General features: G+C 45.2%; 1 protein-coding gene across 4 annotated transcripts in view; it reads left to right on the plus strand.

The window, feature by feature from the left end:
• The window catches only part of LOC126237369 (phosphoinositide 3-kinase adapter protein 1), a 534,739-nt gene that overhangs the window by 404,723 nt on the left and 116,457 nt on the right, over positions 1-13,559 (plus strand). For 2 of the 4 annotated variants that reach the window (XM_049947448.1, XM_049947449.1), the window contains exon 1: positions 1,780-1,926. The exons of the other annotated variants lie outside the window; for them this stretch is intronic. In XM_049947448.1, coding sequence (XP_049803405.1) covers positions 1,890-1,926 — 37 coding nt within the window. In that variant the 5' untranslated portion in view covers positions 1,780-1,889. Of the gene's footprint in view, positions 1-1,779; positions 1,927-13,559 lie in introns of those variants that run through there. 4 annotated transcript variants of the gene reach the window in all.

The following is a 13,559-nucleotide window of genomic DNA, read 5'->3' on the forward strand; positions in this document are numbered from 1 at the left end:
CATGGCTAAACTGTGAATCAACATAAAGGTGAATTCACTGTCGGGGATAGGAAACCGCTAATCACACGCGTTTGTAGACAAGCAAGTGCGCTTACTAGTCCTCTCTCGTCTTAAAATAGGTCCCCGACAACACACACAAGTTTAAAAAAAGAGTCACACATTTGCATTGGAGCGAATATCGACTGTTGAAATACCACATATAGTTCCGCATTTTCAGAATCAATACTGAAATGCTTAAAGGAGCGCCGGCCGCTGTGGCCGAGCGGTTCTAGGCGCTACAGTCTGGAACCGCGCGACTGCTACGGTCGCGGGTTCGAATCCAGCCTCGGGCATGGATGTGTGTGATGTCCTTAGGTTAGTTAGGTTTAAGTAGTTCTAAGTTCTAGGGGACTGATGACCTCAGAAGTTAAGTCCCATAGTGCTCAGACCCATTTGAACCATTTTTGCTTAAAGGAGCAACTGTAATCGATTTACGAAATCCGGTTTTGGGAGCTCCATGTAAACATAGTGCATGGTTCATGAACTGACTCGAAACTTCGATGTGTCAATACATTCTCATTCTGTCTGTTTGTCTGTCTGCACTTGACCCTGGTTTGCGGAGTACGTGATATGTAAACTGGAACTGACTATTCTTGTGTAGTTCGCGAACGAACTAGTTCGGAAGAGCACTCCCACAGGCGAACTACGCGAACTAGTTCACGGATAACCTCGCTACTTAGTTCGCTCGCTCTTTTCGGAAGACCAACGGACAATAACGAGATGGAGCGGGAGCCCGCAGTAGGCTTTAAAAAAATCACGGTAGAAATAAGTGCCGAAAGAAATGTGACTTTGTCAAAGGTTTTGCTATTTGGGGAGCAAAATAACTGCTGATGGTCGAAGTAGAGAGGATATAAAATGTACACTGGCAATGGCAAGGAAAGCGTTTCTGAAGAAGAGAAATTTGTTAACATCGAGTATGGATTTAAGTGTCAGGAAGGCGTTTCTGAAAGTATTTGTATGGAGTGTAGCCATGTATGGAAGTGAAACATGGACGATAAATAGTTTAGACAAGAAGAGAATAGAAGCTTTCGAAATGTGGTGCTACAGAAGAATGCTGAAGATTAGATGGGTAGATCACATAACTAATGATGAGATATTGAATAGAATTGGGGAGAAGAGGAGCTTGTGGCACAACTTGACTAGAAGAAGGGATCGGTTGGTAGGACACGTTCTGAGACATCGAGGGATCACCAATTTAGTATTGGAGGGCAGCGTGGAGGGTAAAAATCGTAGAGGGAGACCAAGAGATGAATACACTAAGCAGACTCAGAAGGATGTAGGCCGCAGTAGGTACTGGGAGATGAAGAAACTTGCTCAGGATAGAGTAGCATGGAGAGCTGCATCAAACCAGTCTCAGGACTGAAGACCACAACAGCAACAACAACAATAATGGTTTTGCCTTGCAGTGTTCATTGTAACTTTGGTGACGAAATCGCAAACGAGTCTGGGTTGGAATTGCTCAGGTAAGCTTCCTGTCGTGCCTCATTACGTGTTTCGAGCGTGGACGGTACACTTCCTCAGGTTCCAGAATTGTTACGGTGCAACAAGTTGGCGAGAATGAGCGCACAGTGGGGCTCTAGTGGCCGCTACAATAGCAGGAAGCTGGCCGACCCGAAGGCGCGCGCGGACTTCCTGTCTCGCGCGCCAGCCAGTGCCAAAGATATTATGACAGAGAGCGCTGCCCGCCACGCGACGCGGCGCCGCGCCGTTTGCTCTGACCAGTGCAGTCTGCTTGGGGAGTGCGCCGCGGGCGGACGTACGTCGTAGCGAGCGCTTCGGAGAGAGCGCCAGTGCGCCGTCCTTACTGCGCAGGCGCGCTCCGGCTCTGGAAGTTGGTGCGCAGGCGCGCGATGCGGTCGCCGCAGCAACACGCCGCTGCCGAGCAAGGTGAGTCGCGGGCCTCTTCGGAAGTTCCACGGCCTTAGAGGTCTCGGCCAGAGTGAAAGTGGCCGTCAGATGGACCGGTACGAGACGAGAAAAAAGCGGAGAAAGCTGCTCTCGGGGGGAGCGTTGCGTCGCGTCGTGTTGGCCGTGCAAACGAGAGAACGCCGACGCGCACAGGTTTCCTTCTTTAGAATCTGCTTGGCGTATGTCGTTAACTTATGTGCAAGCAGTAATTTGTTTTCCCCATATATGTCTGTGTTCAGCCAGTTATGGTTGACCAACGTCATTAGGGAAACAGTTATGAGTTTGATTTTCCGCTTTATTGGTACATTTCCCCCCATGAATAAGGGACTTGTAAAATACCTTTGGATCCGACTTAGCACACGTCTACACGTGTACCTAGAAAGTGTTGCGTGGTGAAACTCAGTAGTAGCTCTGTATTATGTCATATATAACGTTCCGGCCGCGCGGGATTAGCCGAGCGGTCAAAGGCGCAGCAGTCATAGTCTGTGCGGCCGGTCCCGGCGGAGGTTCGAGTCCTCCCTCGGGCACGGGTGTTTGTGTTCGTCCTTTTAGGTTAAGTAGTGTGTAAGCTTAGGGACTGATGACCTTAGCAGTTAAGTCCCATAAGATTTCACACACATTTGAACATTTTTTATAACGTTCCGTTTTCATCGAGTCGTTAGGAACTGAATACAGCCAAGCACTAATCAGTTCAGAATGAGATTTTTCACTCTGCAGCGGAGTGTGTGCTGATATGAAACTTCCTGGCAGATTAAAACTGTGTGCCGGGCCGAAACTCGAACTCGGGACCTTGCCTTTCGCAGGCAAGTGCTCTGCCAACTGAGCTACCCAAGCACGACTCACGCCCCGTCCCCACATCTTTAGTTCCGCCAGTACCTTGCCTCCTACCTTCCAAACTTTACAGAAGCTCTCCTGCGAACCTTGTAGCTCAGTTGGCAGAACACTTGCCCGCGAAAGGCAAAGGTCCCGAGTTCGAGTCTCGGCCCGGCGCGCAGTTTTAATCTGCCAGGAAGTTTCACTATTCAGTTCAGTTTATCTGGATCAAATTTCGATAGCTGTATGCTACAATGACACTTGAAGACCTCTTTTTCTTTCAGTAGCACCTTTTAAACTTTGTAGCGGGAGAAACATTTGTGTATGACAAAATTGTAGCACCATTTGGCTTATCCATTGCATTTGACAATGGCCATCTGATTAATTGCGCGTGCACACGAAGAAACTCTCAGTTATATGTGTATTTAACAGGGCACGTGCCTTTCTGAGACATAAAGAGAGAGGCAAATGATCTTTTGTACATATCGATCCTTCTGGAAGACCTACATAGTTCAGTTTCATTCAGAAAATTACCCGACGCTTCTGTTGTTGCATTTAACGAAATCTGGACTTACAGCTTATTGGGAGTGTCAAAGATGAGCCTAGACACCCTGAAAACTGTGGATATGTCAATACTAAGCCACGTTTTAGTTTATGTTTACATGGTACCCTTTTGCCACGCCCACCCTGTCAAGTGTAGATTGAACTTTCAGAGATACGGTTATTTCGGGCTGATATTTACAAACTTTACTAAGATCCACCAGGTTAGCCGAGAGCGCTAACGTGCTGCTGCTGCGCCGGCCCCGGGTCGAATCCGCCTGGCGGATTAACGACGACGGCCGGTGTGCTGGCCAGCCTGAATGTAGTTTTTAGGCGGTTTTCCACATCCTCCTGGGTGAACACCGGGCTGGTCCCCACATCCCGCCTCAGTTACACGGCTCGCAGACATTTGAACAATTTCGTACTATTCCATGGATTACACTACTGGCAGACAGTTGCGGTACACTAATTCCGCCCCGGGGGGTACAGGGTGGCAGCAGGAAGGGTATCCGGCCACCCCTTCCACTAACGTTACCAAATCCGATTAACCATGCCGACCCTGCCTAACTGCGGCAAAAGGCACAAGCAAAAGAAAGAAAGAAAGAATTACAAACTTTACTAAGGTTGTAGGTTCAAATGGCTCTGAGCACTATGGGACTTAACTGCTGTCATCAGTCCCCTAGAACTTAGAACTACTTAAACCTAACTAACCTAAGGACAACACACATATCCATGCCCGAGGCAGGATTCGAAGCTGCGACCATAGTGGTCCCGCGGCTCGAGACTGAAGCGCGTAGAACCGCTCGGCCACAGCGGCCGGCAAGGTTGTACGGTAGACCACTTTCAGAGATGGTACAAGAACCAAAACAAGGAAAACGTCTTGCAAACGTGGGTTCTAAAATGCATACCTGAAGAGGTACAGGCACTTTTTCAGTAGAAGCGACATTTCACAGTAGCGAAGATGAAAAAGTGCTCATAGTTCTTAAAGGTATGAATAGTAGATCCCATGTTTACTGCACTTTTTTCCTTGTTATGGTCCATACCACCGCATCTGGGAGCTACCTACCCCACAATCTCAGCAACAACAGCGCCAGTACACTTATTCCATTGTGAGAGGTATCGGAACGATTTTCGCTTACAATTTTAGACTCGGTCGTTTCTGGACCAGGGTCCCTTAAACTGATACATTTACCTTTCTTCACCATCCCCGAAAGTCTGCAGCATCATCACGGAATTACCCTGTGTATACATTTTTTTGGAAAACTAACAAAAAAAGCATTAAAACAGGTTAAGTATCTTATTTTTGTATCGTATACAGAAAAACAGGAATAATCCGTTTTTTAATTTATAGATGTCTTGAGGTACATATGCGAATTTTAGTACACAGAGCTGCCACTAGACTGCTACGGTCGCAGGTTCGAATCCTGCCTCGGGCATGGATGTGTGTGATGTCCTTAGGTTAGTTAGGTTTAAATAGTTCTAAGTTCTAGGGGACTGATGACCACAGATGTTAAGTTCCATAGTGCTCAGGACCATTTGAACCATTTTTTAGCTGCCACTACAGTCATCAACAATAGCTGTAACCTGGCAAGGCATGGAGTTGAACTGAGAATGGATAACATTTATACGAGTACGTTACTTCATGCTGCGTCAACACTATGCCACAGCTTAGTGGGTGGAGTTAGGTGCAGGTCTCTCGAGAACGGGTGACCCGGGAAACAGTCGAACACCGTCTTAGGGAGGTAGGTGGGGACAACACAGGCAACATGCGGTCATTCGTTATCTTGTCGAAGTCACGGGGACCTCGAAGACAGGGGACAGCCACCGCCACAAGTTGGCTACGGTCCACATTACCGTCAATAGGATCATGCCCAGTAAAGTCTAGTAGTGTTCAAACCAAAATTCGGTTTGGGGATGGATTTATCTATTTTACAAGCATTCTTGTTCTTAAATCACAGTCCAAAGATTGTATATCAGAAGTTCTTCTCCATTGCTGCAAAGCAAGGTGTACCCACCGGATCTCTTGTGGAGCAGTGTCCCTCTGGTCTTCCCCATCTCGTACCTTCGACAGTGCTAGGTCATCCGCCTTAGGAACAGTTTCCCCATTTCGAGGACAAGGAAGTATCCACTCTTGAGCCCTTCTAGGGGGCAGTAGCCTTGGTAAAGGAGCGTCCCCTTATCTCCCGCCACTCTCGCTTCTTGCATCCGTCAACCGCTTCCTCCACCACCGAGAAGTGGATGTCAGGATTTCCCTCGCATTGGCTTAGGAAGCTCAACGGCATTTCGTAGAATCCCCGGTAAATTTGGAGAGGGTGTACAGACATTAGAGCCGCGCGGGATTAGCCGAGCGGTCAAAGGGGCTGCAGTCGTGAACTGTGCGGCTGATCACGGCGGAGGTTCGAGTCCTCCCTCGGGCATGTGTGTGCGTGTTTGTCCTTAGGATCATTTAGGTTAAGTAGTGTGTAAGCTTAGGGACTGATGACCTTAGCAGTTAAGTCACATAAGATTTCACTCACAGACATAAGAGGAACAGGTTTAATTAGCTGATATGAATTTTTAGAGTGTTGCCGCTCCTTGGAAGCTCATTGAGCTAACAATTGGTGATCTCAGCACTATTCCCATTATCCAAGTGCTTCCGTGCAGTGTACGTCACTACATAACATCCAACTAAGTAGCAGCTCTTGCGTGAACATCCACTTAACACACTGTGTAGCTGTCTTCTGTGTTTCTTAAGCAGGCTAGCTAGCTTAAAAAGCTGATACAGCCCATTCTTTGTTCTTTTATCTGAAACTGTTATCTGCACTGATGCAAGTGAGGCGTCTGTTTGCTGTGAAACAGCTCTGTATTTACTGAACGTCATTACGAGAACACACTGAACTCTGAAGTGAAGTTGCCGCCGTCATACTGGTTTCCTTGTGTAGCAGAAGGCTGGAAATGGTATCATCTATGCCACTAGGGATTACTCCTCGTCCGCAGCTCGTGGTCGTGCGGTGGCGTTCTCGCTTCCCACGCCCGGGTTCCCGGGTTCGATTCCCGGCGGGGTCAGGGATTTTCTCTGCCTCGTGATGACTGGGTGTTGTGTGATGCCCTTAGGTTAGTTAGGTTTAAGTAGTTCTAAGCTCTAGGGGACTGATGACCATAGATCTTAAGTCCCATAGTGCTCAGAGCCATTTGAACCATTTGATTACTCCTCAGCAGAAAAGTAACGGATTGTTATGCTCGCTCAACAAATCACAACTGTCAAAGTGGTGGTGGAGGAAGAGGAGGAAGAGGAAGAAGAAGCTTCCAGAATGAGATTTTCACTCTGCAGCGGAGTGTGTGCTGATATGAAACTTCCTGGCAGATTAAAACTGTGTGCCCGACCGAGACTCGAACTCGGGACCTTTGCCTTTCGCGGGCAAGTGCTCTACCATCTGAGCTACCGAAGCACGACTCACGACCGCTACTCACAGCTTTACTTCTGCCAGTATCTCGCCTCCTACCTTCGAAGAAGAAGCTGTGGCCGTGATGAAAATGACTCGTAGCCAGGCAGAAGGATGGCGCCAGCCAAATGGACGGTAGATCGGTAGATGGACTGAAAAAGCTCTTTGCTGGATTCCAAGGGAGAAGAAAAGACAGAGGCTATGCCATAAGGCAAGGCACCCAGCTTTCATCACATTACCAAAGATCCAGGAAGATATGGATGAGTACAGGTTAACTTCTTAATGTGTAGAAACAAAAAGCACTGGATGTCAAATAGGTGGTCATGTGAGTAGCTGTAATGCCGCCTCTCCACACCCTCTCCCTCTTTCTACACTAACTCAGATTCCTCATTGCAACGTCACGGTCGCTGCATCTCGATCGATGCGAGAACAAATACGGCGTCTGTAAGGAGCGACAATGCGCAGCTAAGCATCTCTGGGCTCAACAATTAGTTTTATGTCGGCTTGATTTAGAGTGCGCTCCAGCGCAGCAGTGGTTGGCCGGTCGTGAACTGTCGATCAGAGGAAGTAGTCGAAAGGTACCCAAGTAGTGTACTAAATACTACAGTCGCCTTTTGGACAAAGTGTAAATAACAATAATAATAATAACAATAACAACAATAATGGACAGAAATTCTATTCGAATCGCGTAACATAGCTTTTGTACTGTAAGTTAACATTCGGGCAGAACAAAGCAGCGAAATCTCTGTCTGTTGTGCTTAGTGAAGTCAACACAGCTTATACTCGTATAGTGCTAATTAATCCATAATCGATAAAGAGAGGGTAAGTTATCAACGAAGTAAGGAAGCAAGAATGGGAGCTCACAATTTCACAACTGGCGACGGTGCCGAGACAGTGGGTTCCTCTAACTACTACTGGGCTGACACGCGCTCACACATGCAACCGTAATCGTCATTGTTGAGCCGAGAGGTGGTTAACCGCGCATTTTTGCATCTCACAGAGGTTGTATTTGCTCTCTCGCCAATAGAGACGCAACATCACTCAGTGTCAGAACGTATTTACGAATGTCAACGACAGGAACTGTTGTTTATATAAACAGATAACAATTGCTGAAATAATATAAAAAATAAATATTTGACGTAACATGATCACAGGAAAATGTTCGCTTAAGTAAATTGATAGTCGAGCATGTATTTTTGTCACAAATTATCAATCTCACATACACACTGATGAAAGATTAGTTTTCATTTTACAAAGAATAACTTTTCCATATTAACCGTTATTAAATGTATTTGTTCACCAAGATCTCGATTTCGGCCACTTACGTAACAGAAGAAATATTGAATTTAATTGATGAAAGGAGAAAATATAAAAATGCAGTAAATGAAGCAGGCAAAAAGGAATACAAACGTCTCAAAAATGAGATCGACAGGAAGTGCAAAATGGCTAAGCAGGGATGGCTAGAGGACAAATGTAAGGATGTAGAGGCTTTTCTCACTAGGGGTAAGATAGATACTGCCTACAGGAAAATTAAAGAGACCTTTGGAGATAAGAGAACCACTTGTATGAACATCAAGAGCTCAGATGGAAACCCAGTTCTAAGCAAAGAAGGGAAAGCAGAAAGGTGGAAGGAGTATATAGAGGGTTTATACAAGGGCGATGTACTTGAGGACAGTATTATGGAAATGGAAGAGGATGTAAATGAAGCTGAAATGGGAGATAAGATACTGCGTGAAGAGTTTGACAGAGCACTGAAAGACCTGAGTCGAAACAAGGCCCCGGGAGTAGACAACATTCCATTAGAACTACTGATGGCCTTGGGAGAGCCAGTCATGACAAAACTCTACCATCTGGTGAGCAAGATGTATGAGACAGGCGAAATACCCACAGACTTCGAGAAGAATATAATAATTCCAATCCCAAAGAAAGCATGTGTTGACAGATGTGAAAATTACCGAACTATCAGTTTAATAAGTCACAGCTGCAAAATACTAACGCGAATTCTTTACAGACGAATGGAAAAACTGGTAGAAGCGGACCTCGGGGAAGATCAGTTTGGATTCCGTAGAAATGTTGGAACACGTGAGGCAATACTAACCTTACGACTTATCTTAGAAGAAAGATTAAGAAAAGGCAAACCTACGTTTCTGGCATTTGTAGACTTAGAGAAACCTTTTGACAACGTTAACTGGAATACTCTCTTTCAAATTCTGAAGGTGGCAGGGGTAAAATACAGGGAGCGAAAGGCTATTTACAATTTGTACAGAAACCAGATGGCAGTTATAAGAGTCGAGGGGCATGAAAGGGAAGCAGTGGTTGGGAAAGGAGTGAGACGGGGTTGTAGCCTCTCCCCGATGTTATTCAATCTGTATATTGAGCAAGCAGTAAAGGAAACAAAAGAAAAATTTGGAGTAGGTATTAAAATTCATGGAGAAGAAGTAAAAACTTTGAGGTTCGCCCATGACATTGTAATTCTGTCAGAGACAGCAAAGGACTTGGAAGAGCAGTTGAACGGAATGGACAGTGTCTTGAAAGGAGGATATAAGATGAACATCATCAAAAGCAATACGAGGATAATGGAATGTAGTCAAATTAAATCTGGTGATGCTGAGGGGATTAGATTAGGAAATGAGACACTTAAAGTAGTAAAGGAGTTTTGCTATTTAGGGAGTAAAATAACTGATGATGGTCGAAGTAGAGAGGATATAAAATGTAGACTGGCAATGGCAAGGAAAGCGTTTCTGAAGAAGAGAAATTTGTTAACATCGAGTATAGATTTAAGTGTCAGGAAGTCGTTTCTTCAAGTATTTGTATGGAGTGTAGCCATGTATGGAAGTGAAACATGGACGATAACCAGTTTGGACAAGAAGAGAATAGAAGCTTTCGAAATGTGGTGCTACAGAAGAATGCTGAAGATAAGGTGGGTAGATCACGTAACTAATGAGGAGGTATTTAATAGGATTGGGGAGAAGTTTGTGGCACAACTTGACCAGAACAAGGGATCGGTTGGTAGGACATGTTTTGAGGCATCAAGGGATCACAAATTTAGCATTGGAGGGCAGCGTGGAGGGTAAAAATCGTAGAGGGAGACCAAGAGATCAATACACTAAGCAGATTCAGAAGGATGTAGGTTGCAGTAGGTACTGGGAGATGAAGAAGCTTGCACAGGATAGAGTAGCATGGAGAGCTGCATCAAACCAGTCTCAGGACTGAAGACCACAACAACAACAACGACGTCATTTTCACATGGTAGCTCTCCATGATATGAGGATAGTAGCCTCCTAAAAGAAACGTGTATTGATGCATATCAACCCTGTTTATGTATCTCATATTTATAGAGTCTCCGTCGTTTTTGTAAAAGACCTTAGCACTTCATTTAATAATTGCCATCGAAGCCATGTCATATGCACAAATAATTTCCACCTTGTCTCCATCTGTCTCACCTGCGGAAATTCCCTATGCAGTGATATCGTTTCGACAGCAGTTATTTCATAAGTGTTACATTTTTCTATATATGTGAGGAAGACTTCTGCCTTATTGTACACATGTCAAATTTAATCATAGTTGACACGAGGGCAGCGTTTTTTTTCAAAGGCACGATGCATTGACGCATTTCATAGAGAGACACCACTTGAAAATGGTGCAGTAGGCCGTGTCGCCTTTTCTAAAATGTTGCATCACTTAGAACGCGAGAAAACATTAAGTAGTTCCCAGCTGTTAACTAGGGAATCATATGCGTGGCCTTCCGCTATATTTACATTGTCACATTAGCAGTCGTAGCGGGGAACACTTGTCACTACCATTGTTTGCCCACCCCATTCCCCCTTGTGTATCCTTTGATGTCCCTAATTTTATCCCTGAGCTGTTTGTTGGATTTAATTGTAGGAAAGAGCAATGTATTCTGGGAATTGACTGTGGCTGTAGGTTCTCCGAATTTTGAGAGCAGTCCTTCGTATGTGTGTATGTGTGTGTGTGTGAGTGAATTCCTAAGGGACCAAACTGCTGAGGTCATCGGTCCCTAGACTTACACACTACTTAAACTAACTTATACTAACAACAACAACACACACACACACACACACACACACACACACACACACACACACACACACACATGCCCGAGGGAGGACTCGAACCTTGTAACCTTCCCACAAAAATGAAAAAGAAAATATTTAAATGAGAATTGACATCGTGCTAAGTGTAACCTTCCCACAAAAATATGAAAATGAAAAGAACTGAATAAAAATTGCAAATAGACCCAAATGTTAGCTTCCCACAGTAATAAAACTCAATGATAATAAAAATGTGAAAAAATGTTAAGTCCCTACAAAATTAACGTTAAGATCAACCTGCTAAATTTTATAAGGTCATCTGCGCTGACCTTAGGCCCTGTGCAATAATCAACCTGATAAATTGATTCTGGGAGGAAAAGCAAAGGAAATATTGTTTCAATTGTAATGATTATTTTCTTAAAAAAGATTGGTTTGAAAACAAAATTATTATTGGGCCAATTCTTGAACAAATTAATTACAGTTAACATACATTACATTATCAGATGTGCGCAATGCTGCTTCATTACTTTATTTAAAAATATACCTCATCCCGAACCTTGACCAGAGACCCATGTCGACGCCCGCCGACTCCTCACACACAACTCCGACTATCTCGCGCGCGCTACTACCACAGACTATGTCATCCCGCATGCGTTACTACTCTCGAACTAAAACTACATGCTCTCGCGACTCGCTACGTACAACAACTGACTCGCAACAGAACTGAACTCTCGCGCGGTCAAGCGCAGACTAGCAACGATAAATAACTCTCTGGTCAGAGATTCTGTCATGCCTCGCCATCGCTGCTACGAACATACGTGTTTCAACCTCTAGCGAAAGGAGGCGCGCAATCCGTGACAAGGCGCCTCAAACCGCGTGGCCACTCCGCGCGGCAGTCCTTCGTGTAACGCTGTACGCTGTCCTTGAAACGATTCTCTGGGAGTTATTTAGCCACTTTGTAATGGCCTCGTGGTTTCTACCCCGGGTATTTCTCTTCTGAAACTGTTGAATTTCTCCGGTCAGTGATAAATGATAAAGATGCCAAAGAGACGACCTTATTCAAGAGGTGAAAGGCATGAAACATATTCGCATTTGCGAATATGAAACACCTCCAGCTGTATAATTGAATGATGACCGCGAAAATTTTTGCTGGGCCGGGACTCGAAGCCGGATTTCCCGCTTTACGCAAGCAATTGCCTTAAGTGCTTCGGCTATCCGTGCACAACTCACGGCCAACCGCAGACTCCCATATTTTGTCCATCATGTATCGTACCCGCACTCGTACATCCCATTAACACTATTCCCGTACAGGGGAGACATCATGTTTCTACGAGGGTCACTCCGAAAGAAATGCACACTATTTTTGTAAAACTACAGTTTTCATTCTGCATGTGTGAAAGTTTTACAGTGTGTAGATACATCCTTCCCGCTTGTTTTCAAACTTAGTTCAACCTGTTCCTGTTAGTGGCGCCGTCACAGCGTGTCTTCAGGATGTCTGCTACACTTGACGTTCGTCAGAAGCAACGTGCTGTCATAGAATTCCTGCGCTGTGAAAACGAGACAGTGGGAAACATCCACAAGAGGTTGAAAAAGGTGTATGGAGATGTTGCTGTCGATCGCAGTTCAGTTATTCGGTGGGCAAGCAGGTTATATGATTAAAGAGGGCACGGCAATATTGAGGATTGTCCTCGCAGCGGCAGGCCTCGTACTGCACACACTCCAGACAATGTGCAGAGAGTTAGCGAATTGGTGACTGCTGACAGACGCATCACAGTGAACGAATTGTCACGCTACGTTGGGATAGGGGAAGGAAGTGTTTGCAGAATACTGGAAGTGTTGGCGTTAAAAAAAGGTTTGTGCCAGGTGGGTTCCCAGGATGTTGACAGTGGCTCACAAAGAAACAAGAAAAACGGTATGCAGCGAACTTTTGGAACAGTACGAGAATGGTGGAGATGAATTTCTTGGAAGAATTGTGACAGGTGATGAAACATGGCTCCATCATTTTTCACCAGAGACGAAGAGGCAATCAGTGGAGTGGCATCATGCAAATTCACCCAAGGAAAAAAAAAATTAAACCACACCTTCTGCTGGAAAAGTTGCGGATACGGTGTTTTTCGATTCCGGAGGACTCTTGCTTGTGGACATCATAGCAAGTGGAGCCACCATAAATTCTGATGCATATGTGACGACACTAAAGAAACTTAAAGCTCGACTGAGTCGTGTTCGACCACATCGGCAAAAGCAGGATGTTTTGCTGTTGCACGACAATGCACGGCCACATGTCAGTCAAAAAACCGCGGAAGCGATCACAGAACTCGGATGGACAACATCGAAACACCCGCTTTGCAGTCCTGACCTGGCTCCATGTGACTATCATCTCTTTGGTAAACTGAAAGACTCTCTTCGTGGAACAAGGTTTGAAGATGATGACTCCCCTGTGCACACTGACAAACAGTGACTCCAACAGGTTGGTCCAGAATTTTACTGTGTGGGTATACAGGCGCTGGTTCCAAGATGGCGTAAGGCAGTCGAGAAGGATGGAAATTATGTGGAGAAATGAAAATATTGTTCCTAAAGGATGTATCTACACACTGTAATACTTTCAAACATGTAGAATAAAAGATGGCTTTAAAAAAAATAGTGTGCTTTTCTTTTGGAGTGACCCTCGTAAGTGGCAGGCCCGGTATCGGGCGATAAATACGAAAGTGCAGGGCCTGTGTTACTCAGAAGTACAACGTAATGTCCCTTAGGACTTGCGACATGTGTGCCTGTCCGTAGGAACATT

This window comes from Schistocerca nitens, chromosome 2, assembly GCF_023898315.1.
Source record: "Schistocerca nitens isolate TAMUIC-IGC-003100 chromosome 2, iqSchNite1.1, whole genome shotgun sequence".
Classification (NCBI taxonomy): Eukaryota; Metazoa; Arthropoda; class Insecta; order Orthoptera; family Acrididae; genus Schistocerca; species Schistocerca nitens.